The following is a 25,691-nucleotide window of genomic DNA, read 5'->3' as shown; positions in this document are numbered from 1 at the left end:
CTCTGGAACTGCCAATCTGCGGCCAACAAGGCAGAGTTCATCTCAGCCTATGCCTCCCTCCAGTCCCTTGACTTCTTGGCACTGACGGAAACATGGATCACCACAGATAACACTGCTACTCCTACTGCTCTCTCCTCGTCCGCCCACGTGTTCTCGCACACCCCGAGAGCTTCTGGTCAGCGGGGTGGTGGCACCGGGATCCTCATCTCTCCCAAGTGGTCTTTTCTCTTTCTCCCCTTACCCATCTGTCTATTGCCTCCTTTGAATTCCATGCTGTCACAGTTACCAGCCCTTTCAAGCTTAACATCCTTATCATTTATCGCCCTCCAGGTTCCCTTGGAGAGTTCATCAATGAGCTTGATGCCTTGATAAGCTCCTTTCCTGAGGACGGCTCACCTCTCACAGTTCTGGGCGACTTTAACCTCCCCACGTCTACCTTTGACTCATTCCTCTCTGCCTCCTTCTTTCCACTCCTCTCCTCTTTTGACCTCACCTCTCACCTTCCCCCTACTCACAAGGCAGGCAATACGCTTGACCTCATCTTTACTAGATGCTGTTCTTCCACTAACCTCATTGCAACTCCCCTCCAAGTCTCCGACCACTACCTTGTATCCTTTTCCCTCTCGCTCTCATCCAACACTTCCCACACTGCCCCTACTCGGATGGTATCGCGCCGTCCCAACCTTCGCTCTCTCTCCCCCGCTACTCTCTCCTCTTCCATCCTATCTTCTCTTCCCTCTGCTCAAACTTTCTCCAACCTATCTCCTGATTCTGCCTCCTCAACCCTCCTCTCCTCCCTTACTGCATCCTTTGACTCCCTATGTCCCCTATCCTCCAGGCCGGCTCGGTCCTCCCCTCCCGCTCCGTGGCTCGACGACTCATTGCGAGCTCACAGAACAGGGCTCCGGGCAGCCGAGCGGAAATGGAGGAAAACTCGCCTCCCTGCGGACCTGGCATCCTTTCACTCCCTCCTCTCTACATTTTCCTCCTCTGTCTCTGCTGCTAAAGCCACTTTCTACCATTCTAAGTTCCAAGCATCTGCCTCTAACCCTAGGAAGCTCTTTGCCACCTTCTCCTCCCTCCTGAATCCTCCCCCCTCCCTCCTCCCTCTCTGCAGATGACTTCGTCAACCATTTTGAAAAGAAGGTCGATGACATCCGATCCTCGTTTGCTAAGTCAAACGACACCGCTGGTTCTGCTCACACTGCCCTACCCTATGCTCTGACCTCTTTCTCCCCTCTCTCTCCAGATGAAATCTCGCGTCTTGTGACGGCCGGCCGCCCAACAACCTGCCCGCTTGACCCTATCCCCTCCTCTCTTCTCCAGACCATTTCCGGAGACCTTCTCCCTTACCTCACCTCGCTCATCAACTCATCCCTGACCGCTGGCTACGTCCCTCCCGTCTTCAAGAGAGCGAGAGTTGCACCCCTTCTGAAAAAACCTACACTCGATCCCTCCGATGTCAACAACTACAGACCAGTATCCCTTCTCTCTTTTCTCTCCAAAACTCTTGAGCGTGCCGTCCTTGGCCAGCTCTACCGCTATCTCTCTCAGAATGACCTTCTTGATCCAAACCAGTCAGGTTTCAAGACTAGTCATTCAACTGAGACTGCTCTTCTCTGTATCACGGAGGCGCTCCGCACTGCTAAAGCTAACTCTCTCTCCTCTGCTCTCATCCTTCTAGACCTATCGGCTGCCTTCGACACTGTGAACCATCAGATCCTCCTCTCCACCCTCTCCGAGTTGGGCATCTCCGGCGCGGCCCACGCTTGGATTGCGTCCTACCTGACAGGTCGCTCCTACCAGGTGGCGTGGCGAGAATCTGTCTCCTCACCACGCGCTCTCACCACTGGTGTCCCCAGGGCTCTGTTCTAGGCCCTCTCTTATTCTCGCTATACACCAAGTCACTTGGCTCTGTCATAACCTCACATGGTCTCTCCTATCATTGCTATGCAGACGACACACAATTAATCTTCTCCTTTCCCCTTCTGATGACCAGGTGGCGAATCGCATCTCTGCATGTCTGGCAGACATATCAGTGTGGATGACGGATCACCACCTCAAGCTGAACCTCAGCAAGACGGAGCTCCTCTTCCTCCCGGGGAAGGACTGCCCGTTCCATGATCTCGCCATCACGGTTGACAACTCCATTGTGTCCTCCTCCCAGAGCGCTAAGAACCTTGGCGTGATCCTGGACAACACACTGACGTTCTCAACTAACATCAAGGCGGTGTCCCGTTCCTGTAGGTTCATGCTCTACAACATCCGCAGAGTACGACCCTGCCTCACACAGGAAGCGGCGCAGGTCCTAATCCAGGCACTTGTCATCTCCCGTCTTGATTACTGCAACTCGCTGTTGGCTGGGCTCCCTGCCTGTGCCATTAAACCCCTACAACTCATCCAGAACGCCGCAGCCCGTCTGGTGTTCAACCTTCCCAAGTTCTCTCACGTCACCCCGCTCCTCCGCTCTCTCCACTGGCTTCCAGTTGAAGCTCGCATCCGCTACAAGACCATGGTGCTCGCCACGGAGCTGTGAGGGGAACGGCACCTCAGTACCTCCAGGCTCTGATCAGGCCCTACACCCAAACAAGGGCACTGCGTTCATCCACCTCTGGCCTGCTCGCCTCCCTACCACTGAGGAAGTACAGTTCCCGCTCAGCCCAGTCAAAACTGTTCGCTGCTCTGGCCCCCCAATGGTGGAACAAACTCCCTCACGACGCCAGGACAGCGGAGTCAATCACCACCTTCCGGAGACACCTGAAACCCCACCTCTTCAAGGAATACCTAGGATAGGGTAAGTAAGGGTAGGTAATCCTTCTCCCCCCCCAACAAGATTTAGATGCAAGTGGCTGTTCCACTGGTTGTCATAAGGTGTATGCACCAATTTGTAAGTCGCTCTGGATAAGAGCGTCTGCTAAATGACTTAAATGTAATGTAAATGTATACCTAGAGGTTCTGACAAAAACAAAGCCCTTTAAGCTTTGAAAAAAACATTTGAATTCTTAAATGATTAATGGCTAATCCACCAGAGACTGTTTGGAGTACAGCCAATGTAGACGTTGTCCTCTACCTTTCCCTCTGTTTATTTTACTCTCACAAGCAATTTCACTAATTCCTCTGAGTCTCTCTCTCTCTCTCTCTCTCTCTCTCTCTCTCTCTCTCTCTCTCTCTCTCTCTCTCTCTCTCTCTCTCTCTCTCTCTCTCTCTCTCTCTCTCTCTCTCTCTCTCTCTCTCTCTCTCTCTCTCTCTCTCTCTCTCTCTCTCTCTCTCCCCCACTGTGCGTCATCTTTCATTTTAACCCTCACCTTCGTTCACCCTCACCTCATTCCTTCTCTCTCTTTCAAAATGACCACTGTAATTTACTCCTCATTTTTTCCCCATTTCTCTCTGTCCTCAACCTTTATCTCTTCTTCAATCTCTTTTTCTGTCATCCCCCCTCTTTCTATTTTTCTCTCTTTCCCCCCTCCTCTTCTTTTCTCTTCATCAGGCCGGACTAAATTACCGGAGGCAGAGGAGACTGGACCCATATTTCCTTATCCTCCTAATTATCCCTGACATCGTATTGCTGGACAAAACCATTTTTTAGGATGGAGTACAACAATTCACAAAAAAAGTAAAGGGTTACTGGCTCAGTTCCCTCCAGACATAACCTTACATGTCTTACTCGTCATTTGTCAGCCAAAGAAAGTATGAAGCTCTAGAAATCTACCTCATTTCTATTTACAGATGCAGCTCATGGAGATCTCAAAGCCTGAACGAGGATGCCAAATTGCACTCTATTCCCTTTGTCGTGCACTAATTTTGAACATGGGCCCTGGTCAAAAGTATTGGGCTACAGACAAGGACTGCGATGGTCTTCTTCAGGAGAAAATATTTTGGAGTATGGTTAACTCTCGCTAGTGGGTATGCCGAGTTATACACGTGTGTTATGTTTCCAATTAAGTAGACATTTGAGCAGTCCGGGGGCTGACCGATCAAATCCTATTAAATTAAAGGGACTTGAAAGAAGTCTAGAAGACAAATATTTGAAGTACAGACACTCACATAAACCCAAAATATCTGGCGTGTGTCATACAGGACATGTCACTTTTAATCTGAAATCCAAACACTAAGGAGGTTGAGGTTTCAGAATGTTTCTTTTTGTGGAGTGTATGTCGACAGTATCTAGAGGAATGGACAGAGACACATACACACTTTCAAAAGGATTCTCTTATATAAAACGCACCTTGAAAGGCACACACACACACACACATGCACACATGCATACTGTACGCAGCGCCCCTGGTCGTCGCAGCTCTCCACAGACAAGTGCATCGGGGATTGTGTTAGAGTGTGCACATTAATTTATTTTAAAGTGCAGGCTTCAGAGGAACAAATGGGGATATTAGAGGCATCAAACGATTCTTTGATTTATTTGCCTCTGCATATCAATGTATGTAAAAAAGGGAAACAGAATGGCCCTGAAGAGGAATGCAATACAGGGCTTGGATGGAGCTCTGTGCTGTGTACGAGCAAAAGACTGGCCTGAAAATGAACTTCATCATTATTCCTTTCATTTGAATTTGATTGATAATAAGACAATTCATGTAATTTCACAGGGAATTTCAACTTTTGTTATTAGAAAAGTGATAGAGAGGAGGACAAAGTCAAGCGACATTATGAAAAGAACAATAAACACAAACTCAAATTGCGATTCTCTTCTCCGGGCCCTAAACCTATTTGCAGTGTTTCTTGAATGTGCCAGACTGCCCAGCGCACAGTTTATTCATTTGGGAGTATTGACTATAAGCACACGACCAATTTACAGGTTTTACAACAATACGAGGGAGAACAAGATATGATTCTTCAGTAACTTCATGCTACATTACAACAGGCCGTGAATGGGAGTCCCATAGGGCGGCACACAATTGGTCCAGCGTCGTCCGGGTTTGGCCGGTGTAGGCCGCCACTGTAAATAAGAATTTGTTCTTAACTGACTTGCCTAGTTAAACTCAATTTTTGCCCAAAATGACACACCCAAATCTAACTGCCTGTAGCAAGGATATGCATATTCTTCATACCATTTGAAAGGAAACATTTTGAAGTTTGTGTAAATGTGAAATTAATGTAGGAGAATATAACACATTAGAACTGGTAAAGATTGCCCAAATGTGCCTAATTAGTGTATTAATACATTTTCAAGTTCATAACTGTGCACTCTCCTCAAACAATAGCATGGTATTCTTTCACTAACAGCTACTGTAAATTGGACAGTGCAGTTAGATTAACAAGAATTTAAGCTTTCAGCCAATATCAGGTATGTCTATGTCCTGGAAAATGTTCTTGTTACTTACAACCTCATGCTAATCGCATTAGCCTACGTTAGCGCAACAGTCCCGAGTTCTGGACACCGATCCTGTAGAGGTTAAACAAAGGTAAAAAAAATATATATTAAAAAAAAATTCAGTTCATAGCGATTCTGTGTGACTCAGTCAGTAGAGCATGGCACTTGCAACACCAAGGGTTGAGGGTTCAATATATGCCAAATATATGCACGCACGACTGGTTAAAAGTGTCTGCTAAATGGGATATATTATATTTTCAGTAAGTCCCCTTTTTGCCTCCAAGAGGATAAAACACTCTCAAATCCTAACAAACCTCTTTCACAAAAATGTTTACAGCGGTAGACATGAACTAGAATGAAAACAGGCACCTCAGTTGTTTCGGGTCTCTAAAACAGGATTTGGTTTTAAAAATGGTCAGAACAGAACATCTCCAGTTGGTTTACCCAAAGGCAGTTTCTAAGAACGAATGCCCTCCAACCTCACTATAGGAGGCAGTCTCTCTCTCTCTATGTGGGTTGATGTCATCACGCATCAATAGAGGTGACATGACATGACCGCCAAAGATGGACACTAGCAAGATGTCTTTAGGGGAGGGACTGAGGTTCCAAGGTTCGTCATGCGTCCTAATTGGCACCCTATTCCCTTTATAGTGCACGACATTTGACTAGGGGTCTGGTCAAAAGTAGTGTACTATATAGGGAATACAGGGCCATTTGGGACACACACTCTATCTATCTCTATTGAGAACATGCCAAGACTGTCAAGCTGTTGCCTAGCTCCATGAATGACAAGAGAAACTCTACGTACTAAATGATCAAACACACCCACACCACCAGCAGTGATGCAGCCCTTATCTAAATGAAGAGAAACAAGCTTCTCTGTATGGGGTCCCAGGCTATATGTGGAGGTTCGGAATGAGGAATTGATACGCACACACACACCAGCCTGGCCTCAGAGCCATATGAAACATACTTTACATATTTCTGAGCACCTGCAAGACTTATGATACCTACTAGTAGTCTAGCTACTTCAGACGGAAACAAAAGTAGGGAGGTTGGTCAAGGAGGATGGGTAAGTGTGATGCGCAACTGTCTAGAAATCCAAAGGTTGCGTGTTGGAATCGTGTCAGGAAAAACTGTAGTATTTTAGCAAACCCTTCCACTAACCCTTATTCTAAACTTAACCCAATTCAACTATCATTCTATGTAAATTCACCTAACCTTTGTCGCTTTAGTTCCCCCAACCTTTAATGTAAACGATCCGAACCTTTGTAGTTAGTTCACCTAACCACCAACATAAATTCGCCTTTGTTGTTAAGACGCAACAAGCAACCTGGTTTTAGAGAAATGTGTATAATACTACATGACTTCCAAGACCCTTCCAAGACCTATGACATCATCCAATTGAGCAGACTTGCTGGTGTTTTTACAGTCTTTTATGTCCAACAATGCAAATTCTAATATATATATTTTTATATATACGTGGGGTGCCATAATAAAACAAACAGCAGTGGGGAACCCTGCTATATGTCCTCTAATTCATATGATATTTTACGACTGCTATTCCATTCATAATGTCATTTAACACAACGTAACTTAAATTACTAAATGGAGTGTCACAGAATAAAACTAATTGCCTTGAGACCAAGTTACACACACACACACACACACACACACACACACACACACACACACACACACACACACACACACACACACACTTGCTTGCTTTCTGTTCTCTGGGCTCAGTCGTAGTTCAAATCTCTGGCAACAGAACCTTGTCAAAAATCAGACACACTTCTCGTTCTTACTTCCAACTCCAGCATCCAGACCTTAACCACCAAGCATTGCTGAGCAGCAGGGATCTGCAGAATAACAGATTACTTCACAAGAAGTTAAATGGGACTGTGAAAAAGAACTGGAGTGTGGTGCAGTGTTTAAAGCCACACTGGGCTGGGTAAATATGGGGGCATGGCCACAAGTGTGGTAAAAGCAAGACCATTCAATCCCAGAGCAGTCCTACCAGAAAATGAAGTTCAAACCACACCAATGAGGCTGCAGCTGAGCTAAGTACTATGTACAGTATATCTAAAGTGGTTTACCTGAACAGGATATTATGCATACCAACATCCACAACATGCAGTGGCTACATAAGTATTCCCATCTAGAACTCATTAGAGATGTTCTGTTCTCGACTGTGTTCTATTTTTGGGATGTTATATTCTCGTTCATTCTATTCTGTATCGTCTACTACTCTAATACAATACTAGGAACAAGCGCCAAATGCATAATACATCATAGCTACTTGAATAATACATTGTCGTCGATGTACCCTCTGGGTTAAAGTTCTGATTTTGAAATGGTTCAAATAGATTTCTGGGTGCACTGGAATCACCTAATAATTTCCTGTTTGTTGTGGAAATAGTAGTCAATGGGGAACCCAAGTTTGTGTGTGTGTGTGTGTGTGTGTGTGTGTGTGTGTGTGTGTGTGTGTGTGTGTGTGTGTGTGTGTGTGTGTGTGTGTGTGTGTGTGTGTGTGTGTGTGTGTGTGTGTGTGTGTGTATATATGTAACTTTGCAGTGGTGGAAAAGATACACAATTGTCATTCTTAAGTAAAAGTAAAGATACCTTAATAGAACATGACTCAAGTAATAGTGAAAGTTACTAAGTAAAACACTACTTGAGTAAAAGTCTAAAAGTATTTCATTTTAAATATAATTAAGTATCAATTGTAAATGTAATTTCTATAATATATACATAAGTATCAAAAGTAAAAGTAAAGCATAAAACATTTCAAAATCCTTATACTAAGCAAACCAGACGGCATGATTTTCTTGTTTTTTACATTTACGGATCGCCAGCAGCACACTCCAACACTTAGAAAATAATTTACAACAAAGCATTTGTGTTTGGTGAGTTCGCCAGATCAGAGGCAGTAGGGCTGACCGGGGATGTTCTCTTGATAAGTGTGTGCATTTGACCATTTTCCAAGCATTCAAAATGTAACGAATACTTTTGGGTGTCAGGGAAAATGTATGGAGTAAAAAGGACATTATTTACTTTAGGAATGTCGTGAAGTAAAAGTAAAATTTGTCACAAATATAAATAGTAAAGTAACTACTTAAGAAGTACTTTATAGTATTTTTTACTTAAAGTTTACTGCAAGTTTGCATTTGAGGCGTAACTTAGTACTTTGTAAAGCTCAATGACATTTTCATTTTGAGTTTGAGTAGCAGTCACCTGCTGTTGAACTATGAAGGGGCTTCCACTGCAACAAGCCGTTTGAAGACACCACCAGGTCAAGCTGAAGCCTCCCATGACCCCTCACCCCAGAGTCCTGCCTCCCAGAGCAGGCACACACGGGTAAACAACACCACCACACATGTGCAGGTCTCATGGGCAGCCGAAAATGTCAACCGAAGCCCCAGCTTGGGTTTTATTATTAATATATAAAAATATCATATCTGGGCTAACTATTCCCTTGTGTGTTGTGTGGCAGAAATCCAATAATTAAAGGTCAGAGATTCTCTGAATCACTAACTTCTAGCAGAATTAGATGAACATGTGAGTTCAGTTTACTCAGCAGAGAGACACAGGGAGTCATCCCTTCCTTGTTTTTTTTATTTAGGCTTACAGCAAGTTCCAGCCTTGGTAAAAAAAAAGAAGAAGAATTATGTCCTTTTTGATATACCACACTTCTGCCATTGTGCATTACCAGATAAAGTGATTCTGAATCAGTATAAACGAGAATTGACTGGTTCTTTCAGTCAATTTCTATTCATGTATATTACATTATACACCATTAACCCAGATCGCAGAAATGGGGTCTGTTGAGCCATTAATACGTATTATTTCATCCCCCAACGTCAAATACGTTAATGAACAAACATCACGTGTTTACACTAGAGCCGAGTCAGCTATCTGTGTGACTGGTTAGTGCATCTGCTTGCTCAACTGCAGGCTATTTGACTTGACCTTTTCAGGAGGTTGTAACGCTGGAGTGTATGTGGGGGATGGAAATTGCATCTGTGAGTTGTGTGTGTATGTGTGTGTGTCTGTGTGTGTGAGTACAGGTTACCCATCAAGATAATGCCTTGCCTTAGATGGGTCACCGGGTCTCTCTATAATGACTCGATGAATAAAACGACCTCGTCGTCAAGGTTAGAGAGTACCTGGGTATTGAAGCAAAGTAGCATAATCAATGGTTCCATGTTGTTCCAGAATGCCTTGAAGGTTTTCATAAATTACTCCCATCACCCCAATCATCAAGAAGTCTCTTTATGGAGTTGTAAGGATTAAGGGCATGAGTTCAATCTCCTCAGCCTCTCTCCCCTTCTCTGGCCATCAGACGTAGTTGGTACGCAACATTCATTACACGTTTGGAAGGTGCTACAGGTTGAAGTCTTAAACGATGTAATTAGTACTTTGGTCAGGGTAGAATTAGTTTAAAAAGTCGTTAGTGAAGCGAAGTGAAATTAGACAGACACGTGGCTAAGATCCATTAAACCAAATAAAGACTGAACATAGTGCCATTGGCTACCTCAGGAAGCGCTTTGAAGCACTAACCAGCAGTGGGCTGAAGGCTCTGTTCCATATTTCTGAGCTCTGGGCTCTTGTAAAAAAGAAAGCAGGATCAGGGACCCCACTCCAGGAAAAAAAGTAACCGGAAAAGTGCCTTGGTTTACAATGAGGACATCTCGAAGTTGGGTAGAAGTGTTGTGGTACAGTATCTCTGCAGCTTTTTGCTTTACTTTTCCTTTTTGGTAGCAGAATGTCCCTGCTGTATTTATGTCAATGATTTGCAGCTTGATTCAATGCTGATGTTAAGTTCATGTTCGGTACCTTGGCAACAAAGGTCTTTAACAACATGTTTGACCGGGAACTCTGCAAAACGGACTCTAATGATGTGGGCTCAAGCAAAGTTAATAACAAATAAGGCCAAGGTGAAACATTGGCTGGCACTAGGCTCGACAGCTTTTCGTCTGATGCGTCGATGCCAGCCAGTGCCAGGTGAGCTGTGACAATCACTGACAGGCACCACTCCAGCCGTCACGCTAGAATGCGTGCTCTGAAAGTGGGCGAGCAGCTGCTTTGGGATCCAACGTTCCGCCACGTTTGTTCCAAGTGAGAACACTGGCTTATGTCTTACACTTTATTATATGAATAGTATCACAGTTTTGAGGGAGTTTGTGCTGCTGTACCACCTATACCAGGTGGTGTCAGAGGAGGCCCTAAAAATTGTCAAAGACTCCAGCCTTGTCATAGAATGTTCTCTCTGCTACCGTATGGCAAGCGGTACTGGAGCGCCAAGTCTAGGTCCAAGAGACTTCTAAACAGCTTCTACCCCCAAGCCATAAGACTCCTGAATATCTAATCAATTGGCTACCCAGACTATTTGCATTGCCTCCCCATCCCATCTCTTTACACCACTGCTACTTTCTGTTGTTGTCATCCCATGCATAGCCACTTCAATAACTCTACCTACATGTACATACTACCTCAACTAACCAGTGCCCCCTCACATTGACTCTGTACTGGTACGCTCCTGTATATTTTATCTTTATTTAACTAGGCAAGTCAGTTAAGAACAAATTCTTATTTTCAATGAACAGTGGGTTAACTGCCTGTTCAGGGGCAGAACGGCAGATTTGTACCTTGTCAGCTCGGGGGTTTGAACTTGCAACCTTCTAGTTACTAGTCCAACACTCTAACCACTAGGCTACCCTGCCGCCTAGTCTCGTTATTGTTGTTTTACTGCTGTTCTTTAATGTCTTATTCTTGTCCATATTTTTTGAAACAGCTTTGTTGGTTGGGGGCTCATAAGTAAGCATTTCCCTGTTGTATTCGGAACATGTGATTAATACATTTGATTTGATTTGAACCCCTAGCCTAGCTAATGTTAGTGAGCTAGCTAACATTAGCCACCTAGCTAGAATTGTTAACATATCATACAGTTAGCTTATTCATAACATATCATACGAAATATGCGATGGACATCCACAAATGAATACATACTATACGAAACTTATCGTAAGCATTTCACTGTTGTATTCGGCGCATGTGACTAATAAAATGTGATTTGAAAAATGGAGTCCTCGGATTTACATACAAAATAATACGAAATGCTTTGAGACCCGGTTGTATAAGCGCCTGCTCCTTTACCTGTTAACAAAATGAGGGGGGATAGATCAGGCAAAGATACTGGTTAGCTACGTGAATAATGCCTCTGTAGCATTTTCACAACAGGTGGTTTTCCATTAGTGGATAACAGCAGTGCTGCTCTGCTTGTCCTTTTTCCACTGACGCAGATTCCCCCTGGTGTGTTTCACAGTCCAAATGGCATATCACTGCGTTGGTAACACCCTGCCAGTGCAGTGCTGGGGTCCTGGGTCTGTTCGCTGTCGGTGCGTTTCTCAGTTCACTGGGGAGCTGAGGAAAGCTGGCCAGGGGCCATCACTTCACACTGAGACCATGTGTCTCTGAGGTCTGTAGCCTCTACATCCCCTGTCTCTTCCTCCTGCTGCTACGTCAGTATGGACGGGAATAGAATCCGCCAGGTCCTCCTAGTTCAGGGATCAGTGGAAAGTCAATGATCATCTAAAGTCGTTGTTTCCCTGATAAATCTTTTCCTCTTTCGTAATCACTGAAGTGTTAAAATAATTGACGAATCATGAAGTTGTGTACAAAGTTTCCAAGTGGTGGCAATTACAAAACTTGTGCACGAGAAATATCCACATGGGTATAACGCGAAAGTAATTCAGGTCCGCCCAATTCAACACAATTCGATACATGTCAGCTGAAGTTCCCACGCAAACAACTAAGCCCTCGTCCCATACAAAAGCACCGTTACCTCTTTTACACTTATGCGTCTGTATGTTTCAGTGCTCGGCAGTATCTTACCAGATGTCAGCAAGTGTGAATGAAAGGAAGGGTGAAGCAGAAGTGTTCTTCCATGGATGCTTTGTCTACAACTCAAACTCGGCAATACCGTTCACAGTGCATTGGGTGCCTTAACTCAGTGTTGGCTTGAACACGTAGGCATAGCAATGTGTTTGCCCTCTTCTTACCGTTGTGTTCCCGGACTGAAAATAACCTCAAGTCATTCAATCTAAACGTGTCCGCACACTAAACCAGGCCTGGGGTGTTCACTGAGTTTGAATAGGAGGTTTAGGACTACCCAAACAAAGTGTAACGGAAGCTTATGTGCAGACACTAAACCTCTTAGAAGTGGTTTCCTTGGCCGAGCTACCCAAACAATCCGCATGCATTGAACGCACTGATACTGTACAGCAAAGCATTACACGATCAAAGAAGAGCGTATACACTCAGGAGTGACAATGATGTGCATTGTTTTTCAACTGTACAATGCATTCAGGCAGTGAAGCTATTTTGATTAATCTCCGTAATCTGATAATCCTTCAAATTGTATAATCGATTTTGTAATCAGTCCTGAAGAGCAGATTAGAGGGGAGATAATAGGAGGATATATAGAAGAACAAACACACCTTTTGACATTCAATTTTATGCCAAAAGACATTGAAGGCCTATAATCTCTCAAAACAAGGCATGTGAATGAGAAGGTTTCTCCTTTCAGGGAGTCTTTCTTCTGCCGTTACAGTACGTACAATGTATGACTCACACAGCTACCATTCTCCTGTGAGAGGTCTATACCCGTGAAGTAGCCAGAGGGGCTTTAGAGACAACCTTTTTTGTTGTTGTGTGTGTGTGTGTGTGTATGAAATATTTAAGAAAGGACAGCTTTATCAAATGAAAAGATAAAACAGGCCGTGATTTCAGCGAGTTCAGCCCATGTGCGGAGAAGGAGTAACGAAGTCTCAGGGTGTGTGTGTGTGTGTGTGTGTGTGTGTGTGTGTGTGTGTGTGTGTGTGTGTGTGTGTGTGTGTGTGTGTGTGTGTGTGTGTCCATCCCAGACATCTGTTCCCGCTAGCTGTTTCATTTCAGTTTAGGAAGTAAACAGTAGACCAGCGCTGGCCGGCCTGTCTGCTACTTTTACGACCTTAGTTTTTCCTGCCCTCTATTCTCTACATACATACAGTACGACCAATCCCAATAGCTTTATCACACACCACTCTCCATATTAGCTGAGATGGTCAGAGGTTAATAAACAGGGCACTGATGTCGAAGATGTAACTATGTTAACCAGATTGAGTGAGCCTAAACAATCTTCCTCTGTTGTCTCAACTCAAATGAGACTTCTTGATGATTGGAGCAATTGAAGCAGCGAGACAGTATCTTGCTGACATTAATCGGACCAGATTAATCCAGGATAATCTGTTCTAAACATTCTCTTACACTATATGTTTAATCTCAGAGTCCAGATAATCTGTGTTGGAAAACACAGACAATCTGCCTTTGAGAAAACACAGACATGCGTGGGTTTTGGCTGACTGACATGTTGGGTTGTTAGTGGCATGCTGTTTGTCACGTATCACTGCCTTCACCACCGCACAGCGCCTTCACTGGTCAACACCTTCCCAAACAGACATAATTTCAGCATCTAGTTTTGGTTTACATTTGGTTGAGTTGTCAAAACTTTTGAAAAAATCCCCATGTCATTGGATTGAGGTAAAACAATTTCCTTAAGTTGATGACTTTTTTCAAATCCAATCATTTTCCCACGTTGATTCAACGTCATCCCGTTTTCTTGGTGGAAACAATGTCGACTCAAACAGTTCTTGCCCAGCGGGTGAGCCCTGGGAGTCCAGAATGAAACTCACAAAAGAAGACTGCGCTTATGTGAACATGTGTTTGAGTCTCAGAGTGGATTTGTGTGTGTGTGTGTGTGTGTGTGTGTGTGTGTGTGTGTGTGTGTGTGTGTGTGTGTGTGTGTGTGTGTGTGTGTGTGTGTGTGTGTGTGTGTGTGTGTGTGTGTGTGTGTGTGTGTGTGTGTGTGTGTGTGTGTGTGTGTGCTCGTGCGTGCGTGCCTGTGTGTGTGAATGTATTTGAATAATACACGCCACTCCAGCAGGACACACTTCACTAATATGCTGGACAAAACCGAACAAGGCTGCATTACACCTAGGTCAAACCAGCGCTGCATTACATTCACCACCTCATCCATCCAACCTTGTCATGAGTCAGAAAATCAATTTAGACATTGATGGGTCATGACAGAGCATGCACTGCAGGGTTGAAGGCCGGGCTGGTGGTACACATAATGACATATCACCCCCCTCCGGTGAGTGACAAGTATCGAGCACAAGAACGTGGATCCTGTCTACTGAGCCATTAAATAACACGAATCTTGGCGGGATTATTATAGAGTATTATGAACTATGGAATAATGGTATTTTCTTCTCGGTTTCATACTGCACTGTTTCATGTTGTATTGGATTGAGTATGAAACACTTAGCCGTAACCAAGGCTATGGGGTTGTGTGGGTGTGACATCAGAACATAGGATGTGTTGAGGAACGTGAAGGAACGTGACAGGCGGGTGTCGTGTTAATATCTGTTTCTGTTTATGTGATGTGTTTGATATGATGGAGGAACGACAGTAGGAGGAGGACAGTGTTACTCACCTCAGCCTCATAAAGAGGATGAAGGCCACCAGCAGGGCTGCCAGAGAGATACAATGTCCCATGTAGTTTATGATGACCGCTATGTGGTAGTGCAGCTTGCTCTTTTTCTGCAGAAAGGAGGGGAAAAAAGCCAGATAATACGCCAAAAAATACAGTAATATGCAAACAATAGTGTGGACACACAAATCTATACTTGGCAGTGTACGTCATTGTCAAAGTTAATATAAGATAGCTAATAACTTCATGAGAGAGAGAGTGCACTTTCGTATTGCCTACTGTTAGAAACAGTGCAGAATGTATCATCTATGAATCGTATTATGGCAATTGCTTGGCATCCGACTATAAGGCGCTGCAGAGGGTAGCGCGTATGTCCCGAGTACATCATGGGGCCAAGCTTCCTGCCATCCAGTACCTCTATGCCAGGCAGTGTCAGAGGAAGGCCCTAAAAATGTTATAAGAGTCCAGCCACCCAAGTCATAAACTGTTCTTTCTATACCGCACAGAAAGTATTACCGGAGCACCAAGTCTGGGACCAAAAGGCTCCCGAACAGCTTTTACCCCCAAGCCATAAGACTTGCTAATCAAATGGCTACCCAAACTATTTGCATTGATCCCCTTCTTTTTGCACAGACTCTCTTGCACTGGCTCTATGCACCCTCACTGGACTCTACTCACACACACTGCACTGACATTCCAACACACACACACACACACACACACACACACACACACACACACACACACACACACACACATATATATATATATATATATATATATATATATATATATATATATATAGTACGCTGCTGCTACTCCTACCTACATGTACATATAACCTAAAATACCTAAACTAGCTCGTACCCCTGCACGTAACCCTAACTCGGTACCTGTACTCCTTGTATATAGCCTCGTTGTAATTATTCAAGTTAAATTTTCCTTTTGGCTATTTAGCAAATGTTTCTTATTTTAAATATCTGCATTGGGAAAGGGTTCGTAAGTAAGGTTTTCACGGAAAAGCCGACACCGGTTGTACTCGGCGCATGTGATAAATACAATTTGATTATGTGGTCTTTACATATGTCAATAGTTGATGCATCACAGCCTGCGGTCATGAGGTCACCATGTACAGCAGACATGGCAAAGGATCTATAAAAGTCACAAATGAATTTCATCTCTAAAAACAGTTTACAGTTTTTTACATTTGCTAACAAGCGTTTACCTATACTTAAGATACTTTTTCTAAACTCTTAACACAGCAACACACTTGCATCACACAATTTGCCAAATAGTTGATTTTCTGCTCAGAACCACATTTTGTTCATTAAATACCAACTCTACATTTCAAAATGCAAAGAAACGTTCTTTACATAAACTAACTCAATCAAAACACGACAAACCCGACTCATTATCTAATAATTTCGTCAAAACACTAGCACACATTTTCTATCCAAGAGGAACATACAGTTGAAGTCGGAAGTTTACATAGACTTAGGTTGGAGTCAATAACTTGTTTTTTCAACCACTCCACAAATTTCTTGTGAACAATCTATAGTTTTGGCAAGTCGGTTAGGACATCTACTTTGTGCATGATACAATACATTTTTCCAACAATTGTTTACAGACAGATTATTTCACTTATAATTCACTGTATCACAATTCCAGTGGGTCAGAAATGTACATACACTAAGTTGACTGTGCCTTTACACAGCTTGGAAAATTCCAGAAAATGATGTCTTTAGAAGCTTCTGATAGGCTAATTAGCCTAATTTGAGTCATTTGTAGGTGTACCTGTGGATGTATTTCAAGGCCTACCTTCAAACTCAGTGCCTCTTTGCTTGACAACGTGGGAAATTCAAAAGAAATCAGCCAAAAAACTGGTTCACCCTTGAGAGCAATTTCCGAACACCCGAAGGTACCACGTTCGTCTGTACAAACAATAGTACGCAAGTATAAACACCATGGGACCACGCAGCCGCCATACCGCTCAGGAAGGAGATGCGTTCTGTCTCCTAGAGATGAACATACTTTGGTGAGAAAAGTGCAAATCAATCCCAGAACTACAACAAAGGACCTTGAAGATGCTGGAGGAAACAGGTACAAAAGTATCTATATCCACAGTAAAACAAGTCCTATATCGACATTACCTAAAAGGTCGGTCAGCAAGGAAGTAGCCACTGCTCCAAACCGCCATAAAAAAGCCAGACCATGGTTTGCAACTGCGCATTGGGGACAAAGATCATACTTTTTGGAGAAATGTCCTCAGGTCTGATGAAACAAAAATAGAACTGTTTGGCCATAATGACCATCATTATGTTTGGAGGAAAAAGGGGGAGGCTTGCAAGCTGAAGACACCATCCCAACCATGAAGCACGGGGGTTGCAGCATCATGTTATGGGGGATGCTTTGCTGCAGTAGGGACTGGTGCACTTCACAAAATAGATGGCATCATGAGGCGGGAAAATTATGTGGATAAATTGAAGCAACATCTCAAGACACCAGTCAGGAAGTTAAAGCTTGGTCACAAATGGTCTTCCAAATGGACAATGACCAGAAGCGTACTTTCAAAGTTGTGGCATAATGGCTTAAGGACAACAAAGTCAATGTATTGGAGTGGCCATCACAAAGCCCTGACCTAAATCCTATAGAAAATGTGTGGGCAGAACTGAAAAAGCATGTGCAAGCCAGGAGGCCTACTAACCTGATTCAGCTACACCAGCTCTGTCAGAACTTATGGAAGGCTTGTGGAATGCTACCCAAAACGTTTAACCCAAGTTAAACAATTTAAAGGCAATGCTAGCAAACACTAATTGAGTGTATGTCAACTTTTTTTTCTTCTCTTTTTTAGAAATGTTTCCCCCTTTTTCGTGGTATCCAATTGTTAGTAGCTACTATCTTGTCTCATCGCTACAACTCCTGTACGGGCTCGGGAGAGACGAAGGTTGAAAGTCATGCGTCCTCCGATACACAACCCAACCAAGCCGCACTGCTTCTTAACACAGCGCGCATCCAACCCGGAAGGCAGCTGCACCAATGTGTCGGAGGAAACACTTGGTTAGCGCGCACTGCGCCCGGCCCGCCACAGCAGTTACTGGTGTGAGGTGAGACAAGGATATCCCTACCGGCCAAGCCCTCCATAACTCAGACGATGCTATGCCAATTGTGCTTCGCCCCACGGACCTCCCGGTCGCAGCCGGTTACGACAGAGCCTGGGCGCGAACCCAGAGTCTCTGGTGGCACAGCAGTACAGCGCCCTTCACCACTGCGCCACACGGGAGGCCCGCGTATGTCAACTTCTGACCCACTGGGAATGTGATGAAATAAATGAATGGTGAAATAAATAATTCTCTCTACTATTATTCTGACATTTCACATTCTTAAAATAAAGTGGTGATCCTAACTGACCTAAGACAGGGATTTTTTTCTCGGATTAAATGTCAGGAATTGTGAAAAACTGTGTTTAAATGTACTTGGCTAAGGTGTATGTAAAATTTCGACTTCAACTGTGTAGTCAATCATAGCCCAACGACTTTCAAAATATAGTACTAACATTTGATGGCATTACAAAAACTGCATTACTTTACATTTTCCAGTTCTACCTGCATACAATATGATTTTTTAAATATATATTTTTTAAATAATTCAGTTTCCTTTTACTTGTTAACCACTCTAAATTTCTTGTTTGAGTGTCAAATGCGTGCATTTTTGTGTGCATACTATCTTTTTTTTACTATTTTTGTGTGCATACTATCTTTTTTTTACTATTTTTGTGTGCATACTATCTCAAAGTGAATGAGTCATCTTTACTCTGTAGAATGTACCGTAGCAAAATATAGTAAGTGACAGAATTGCTGCAGTAAAAGCTTTATTAGCAACATGAAATTGCTGCCAGTAATCAACAAAAACTCCAACAATCATGGTCTTTGGTTCCAAACGTGTGAAATAAAACACAATTACAGTAAAAAAAAAAAAGGCACAGAAAGGGGGAAAAAACAACTAAAATTCACAGTCCTGTTCTAATCTATACGATCTTCAGCATTTGGCCACATGTTCTCGTCCACGTCACATCTTATGTCGTCTCTCGCTATGCACCTTGGATAGAATCGCTTAGCCTGCTTTATACACCCCTGGCAGTCTTCAGCTGAGATGTCTCTGCACCCAGCACCCGTAGCATCCGGTCTGGTCATGTGGTTTATGATCATACACTTTCCACCTCCAGGCAACATCGAAAAATACCTCAATGGGGTTCAAGGAAAGGCGAGTAGGGAGGGAAACCGTTCTTGGATGGGCTGCAAACCAGTTTGTGATTGCATGTGATTGTCCCATGCAATCAGAAATGTCCTCGTGTTTCCTCCCACCTGTTCCCTCCCTGCTCCTGTCACCAGTTGTTGGTGGATGTCATCTAAAAACAAAAGAAGGCCCTCAGTGTTGTAGGGACCAATCTGGCATTTCTGCAGGACCAAACCTGCACTCGAGATTGCAGCACACATTGTGATATTTGCTCCTCTCTGACCCGGCACATCAACGGTGGCCCTTTTCCCCAATTACGTTTCTTCCCCGCCGACGTGTTTTTGCCAGGATAAACCCTGCCTCATCTACATAAATTATTTAATGTGGGGTCTTGATTAGCCTCCAACTCTATGACTCTCTGAAAAAAAACACATTATGTGTAAATGCTTTTCAGTGTGTCCTACTGTATGTACTGTAACCCATGTTTACATGTAGCATAGTGTAAAACTCACTATAGAACAAGACATTGGATAGACACCATACTCGGGCGTGCCGGAGTTCCTTGACCTCCCAAAAGGAACTGTGTACAACTCCGAGTTTGGTCAGAGTCAGAGCAATGGTAGTCAGGCTGATGCTTTCCACATTGTGAATCACCAGGTTGTCCTCTACAATTCTGGTATGAATTTCTCTCAATTGTATTGCATTGTCAGCAATGAACAATCCTACAATGGCATGCTCTTGGTCTTCACTGAGGAACGTTCCTCCCTCCCCAGAGGGAGGAAGACGTCCTTTGGAGGAACAAAAATACAACATATCTCTGCATTGAGACTGGTGGCCTACAGTTACAGTGAGACATAGCAATAGTAATGATAGAAGAAGCCCTTGTGAAATGCATTACTTACCCGTTGGTTTGTTGAACATTCTGGATAATTGAAGCCACGGTTGACTGTCTGAGATTAGGCTGGACTCTTTCACCAGCCTCTCTCAGTGATAAACCATGGTCTATGATGGTGGCTCTTATTTCATCAGTGACAACCGATCTTACTCTCCTTTGAACCCCACCACACATTCTTACACCTCTCCCCCTACCTCTCCTTCTTCATTGTCCTGATCCAGCTATTCCTCTCCCTGGTCCAGCTACTCCTCTGCCTGTCCTAGCTACTCCTCTGCCTGGTCCAGCTACTGCTCTGCCTGGTCCAGCTACTCCTCTGCCTGGTCCAGCTACTCCTCTGCCTGGTTCAACTATTCCTCTGCCTGGTTCAACTATTCCTCTCCCTGGTCCAGACAGTTTTTTCTCTCTCTGCTCCTCTGTGTTCTTCTGTCTCCACATTGGTCAAAATCCATCCAAAGAGTCCACTTTTACTGTTTATGTCCATGTAATTGAAAGAACTTCAACACCTGGCTATGTCTCCGATTGAGATTAGAATCAGCTGTGGTTGGTCTATTTTACACAACTTAAAGTAAATCAGCTATTTCTCAATGTTTCAATGATCTGTTCATTCAACAGTTATTATCAGCTGTTTCAATATAGCTTTTGAGCTGCTGTTATTCCAGAAGTAGAGGCTTTAAACATGAGGTCTTCATTTCTGGCACACTGTGTGCAAGCATTTGTGAATAGGACAAGAAAGATTCATATTTTTGGTATTGGGTAAGCTTGTATGTAAAGAAAACGTAAGCATTTTAGAAACGTGTTAATTGACTACATATTCTGTGAAAACAACACGAATTGTGTTAACGGTATGGTCCACAACAGACGGCTGTTGTGCTAATTGTGTTTAGAGTTTTGAAAATGTGACTACAGATTGGACAAAAGGATATTGGCGATTGTAAAAAACTGTAATATCTCTTGTCTGTATTATGTTCGAACAGTCTGGTATTGAATGGATATGGTCAAAGTGCAGAGGTTTGAGTTGACACTGGATTATATGACTTCCCATCATTATCTGTGAAAAAGTCCCCTGTTATAACTCAACCAGACGGCATTTTATAAGGGACAAGACGATCACTGTCGTCATTAATATCAACGTGCAATGAGTGATATCAAATGTCACATACTGGTCATTTAGTCAATTTCATTGACATCAAACAGGGAAATGACATGTCATTCGTACTTTAAATCACATCTTTACTTTACGCCCTTTAAACGTTCACATTCTCGTACAGTTAACACCTTTGGGGCAACTGTCTATCTCCTTCTCTACAAACAACAGCCTCCCTGTCTTCTTTCTGGACATGTTGTTCTGTACCTGTTGTCATCACCTCATCACAGAGCACACCTTCTAGTTTTGTCTCCTTTAACATGTTTCTCTCTGTCTCTCTCTCTCTCTCTGTCTGTGTGTGTGTGTGTGTGTGTGTGTGTGTGTGTGTGTGTGTGTGTGTGTGTGTGTGTGTGTGTGTGTGTGTGTGTGTGTGTGTGTGTGTGTGTGTGTGTGTGTGTGTGTGTGTGTGTGTGTGTGTGTGTGTGTGTGTGTGATTTAGCTCGGCCCCACAGTGTTGTTTCCCTCCGTATTCTATCCACCACACTATTGTAATTTTGGAGAACTGGATAGCGGGGAGGTGGGGACTAAGATCTACTAAGAGACAAAGAAATAGAAACAAACTCCCCCCAGAGACAAATGTGAATCTTTATCCATCCAGATCATCCTGATGGGATTATCTCCTCGGTAATCCCACAATCTAATCTGTCACTTTGATGGATTACCAACAGGCAGCCACTGGCAGATTACAAACGTACGCCTTGATGAGTCATGAGAAAAATTTCAAACTGGAAGCATCCCATTCCCCTACCAACTCACCCACTCACTCACGTCACTGGTCCGCCTGTCATAATCTTCCGAGGTGGTTTCCCATTTTTACTGCTCCGTTCAAAACATGCGCCAGAACAGATACAGCCCTTGGTTGCCCGCACTCACCACTCACTCACTCACTCACTCACTCACTCACTCACTCACTCACTCACCACTCACCACTCACCCCCCCACACACACACACAAACATATGCATATGCAAATACACACTTATCCTAGCAGCTGTTTCACGCAGGGCTATCTTGATCTTGCAGGTAGGGGAGTCTGTTTTACCTCAGGCTATAACACTGCCAAGAGTCTCCTAGAGATTCTTAATCTACACTCTATCCTGTCTGCCATCTCTGTCTGTGTCTCTGTGTCTCTTTCGGTGCTGTGCTATAACTGGGGGGACCCAGCTTTGTCATTCCCATACGAACCAACGACTCCCTTGTAATTCTGCATAAAACAGGAACTCTGGGATCTAAGGCAGACAAAATTATTAAACTTTTATAGCGCTATTCATTACATAAAGAATCTCAAAGCGCTTTATAGCAACACAAAAAAAGAAAATCATTATAAATGAGACAATGTCAAGAGAGGGTTGGAAAGTTCACGGCTTGGAGGGAAGTGGTCTATGGGGGGAAAGCAAGCAAAGGTGGTCTCTGGAAATGGTCTCCAAACATGGTGATAGTACTCAACCCTGAGGCATCTCTTTCTCCTTCCTGGCTGAGCAGTAGCAGCATTCAGAGCAGCCCCCAAACAAACACAGCGAAGGCTGTAACTCATCCCATCATACCAACCCATAGTGAAAACAACTGCCAGATTTACAAGGATCACTTTACATAGGGTCTCACACATGGTAACGATGATCCTAATGCTCCGACTGGCAACGGTTTCTTAGAAATATTCATATTCTTGCTGGGTCTGAGAGAAACAGATGTCAGGGAGGGACCCAGAGTGCTTCCGTGGACATCCTTCCTGGCCCCTATCTCTTTAATTAGGCAATTGGGACAGACCGGATAGTCCTAGCATACGATGTGGTACACAGGCCCGCATCTATCCATCTATATATCTATCCACCCACCTACCCATCTATACACATCAGCAGGACATGCATGTGTATTGTGTAGGGGCCGGTGTGTATGTATTTGTTCAAGAGTTAACATGTTTATTGAAACATCGGCGGCTGTGAGCCTTGTGTTGTGTGCCTGACCTCCCTGAAACCTGATAAGAACAAGGCTCATATGTTTTGTCACGTAACGCTGGTCCGCGGAGGGGGAGGATAGGGGGAGGCTTTTTGATGGCGGTGCCCAGCCGCCTCCCACTCTTAGAGGCCAGCCTTCCCGCTGGCCAAATCTGTCACCAATTTCCTCCTGCCCTCTTAAAGGAGGCCAGTGAAAGCTCTCCGAGCCAATAAAATAGGACGGGGAGAATGGAGGAGCAACACGCCATGCAGAGCCAAACAGAGGGAGCAGGCTGCATCGCCAGCCTATGAACAGTAGGGATGGCTGGGCCCTCGTCTCATTTCTCGTGACTCCCCTGCCTCTCCTTCTGCTTCAGTGCTGGTTTAGAGAAACAATTATTTTAGTTTGATGTTTATATGAATGACTCCTGATGATGACTAAGATCTGTGATTATAGAAAACATTTGTGCCATCGGTACACAATGGCGTGTGTTAAGACTGAGTCAGAGATTTGAGCTGGTACATTCAGTTGGTATTTAGCCATTTGGTCAAATTACTTTTTGGCTTTGTACTTTGGAACACAGAGAACATCTCACTTGTAGAGCTGATATTTTACTGATACATTTGAAATCTGCAAGAGGAGATTCCAGCACCTTGACATTGTAAATGGACATACAGTAGTGATTAGTACAAGTGGGTGAGAGAGAGAAAAAAAAGCAGGTTGAAAGGGGTTCCCACTAAAACACATCCATGCCGTTTCCCTTTATTTCTAACGGGGCAGGCTAACACTCTGCAGTATGTGCAAAACATGATCCTCTCCCCACCTTCTAATGTTTTAGTTCTAAGACAGTGCTCTGACACAGAGGTAGCAGTTATACTCGCAGTTTCATTCGCTCTGTGCCCAACTGTCTTCCCCACTACACTTTGTGAAAAATGTTAAATTCATCCTATCAGCTGTTTCAAGCAGGGCCATCTTGATCTCACTGGTGGGGGAGTCTCTTTTACCTCATGCTGCAACACTGCTTAATCTACACTCTCCTGTCTGCTATCTGTGCCTGTGTCTCTCTCTTTCTGTGCTGTGCTCTAACTGGGGGGGAAATAGCTTTGTCATTCACAAATGAACCAATGAGTACCTTATATTCTGTATAAAACAGGAACTCTGGGATGTAAGGCAGACATTGGGATGCATTTTTTACTCGGAAATGAGTCCCTCATTGCTCATTTGTCTGCCTCAGCATAACGAGTCATGGTGATAGGACTATGTCCTGAGGCATCTCTTTCTCTTTCCTGGCAGAGCAGCAGCATCCCCCTAACGCACAGCGTAGGCAAGATGTAATTCGACAAGATAACTTGCCTGAGCCAGTTGTTGTACCCCCATGAGGAAATAAGGGGGGGGGACTATGGATCTGTCTCCGTACGTTCGTCACAGTCGACACCACTGGCGAATGAGGCGTCTTTCAATGGAGATGGAGATCCGACATTTACAAAATTACACTGATTGGCCCAAGAGGGGTGCTGAAAACTTTGAACAAGCATATCTCCAGTCCCGTTTGAGCTACATTCATGAAATGTTGTACATATATGCAGCCCTCGATGAAAAACGTGTTTCCCATAAGGACCTATAAGCATTGCACATTAACAATTTATTTGGAATTTGATGTGTGCTTTGGGTTATTGTCTTCCTGGAAGATCCATTTGCGGCCAACTTTAAGCCTCCTGGCAGAGGCAACAAGATTCTGGGCTAAAATATCCTGGTACTGGGTGAAGCTCATGATGCCATTGACCTTATCAAGGGCCTCATGACTAGTGGAAGCAAAATAGCCCCATAACATCAAAGATCCACCACCATATTTTACAGTAGATATGGGGTTCTTTTCTGCTCATACATTCTCATTTGGACACCAAACCCAACTCTGGTGTGCGTGGCCAAAGAGCTCTATGTTCATGTCATCCAACAAATGCAAACACCTTGAGATTGCTAAACAGCATTTGCACTTGGATGGGACCTGGTGCTTTAGTGAAATGACATGAACATAGAGCTCATGACCAGAAAATAACCCCATACCTACATTAACATCTTTATCGGGGGTGTTAATAATTTTGGACCCTACTGTATACGCATCTCCTCGTGAGAAACAAGCATCCCATAAGGACCTATAAGCTCTGACCATAAAATTTTCCACAATTTAGATTTGTTGTCCCCCATGACTGTGGGTGGAATATACACTACCGTTCAAAAGTTTGGGGTCACTAGGAATTGTCCATGTTTTTCAAAGAAAAGCACATTTTGTGATCATTAAAATAACATCAAATTGATCAGAACTACAGTGTAGACATTGTTAATGTCGTAAATGACTATTGTAGCCCATTATGAGCAACCATCGCTCCTGTGTTCCAATGGCACGTTGTGTTAGCTAACCCAAGTTTATCATTTTAAAAGATAAATCGATCATTAGAAAATCATTTTTCAATTTATTTGCACAGCTGGAAACTGGTCTTTAGACTAGTTGAGTATCTGGAGCATCAGCATTTGTGGGTTCAATTACAGGCTCAAAATGGCCAGAAACAAAGCATTTTCTTCTGAAACTTGTCGGTCTTTTCTTGTTCTGAGAAATGAAGGCTATACCA

The 25,691-nt window shown here is 43.7% G+C and overlaps 1 protein-coding gene across 1 annotated transcript in view; it reads right to left on the bottom strand.

Annotated features, from left to right (window-relative positions):
* crhr1 (corticotropin releasing hormone receptor 1) overlaps positions 1-25,691 on the bottom strand; it is a 169,810-nt gene that overhangs the window by 52,442 nt on the left and 91,677 nt on the right. The window contains exon 6 of the mRNA XM_035770873.2: positions 14,865-14,971. Coding sequence (XP_035626766.1) covers positions 14,865-14,971 — 107 coding nt within the window. The remainder of the gene's footprint in view (positions 1-14,864; positions 14,972-25,691) is intronic.

The sequence above is a fragment of the Oncorhynchus keta genome, chromosome 5 (assembly GCF_023373465.1).
Source record: "Oncorhynchus keta strain PuntledgeMale-10-30-2019 chromosome 5, Oket_V2, whole genome shotgun sequence".
NCBI classification, from domain to species: domain Eukaryota; kingdom Metazoa; phylum Chordata; class Actinopteri; order Salmoniformes; family Salmonidae; genus Oncorhynchus; species Oncorhynchus keta.
The sequence above is the reverse complement of the archived record's forward strand: the minus strand, read 5'-3'. Positions and strand labels throughout refer to the sequence as shown.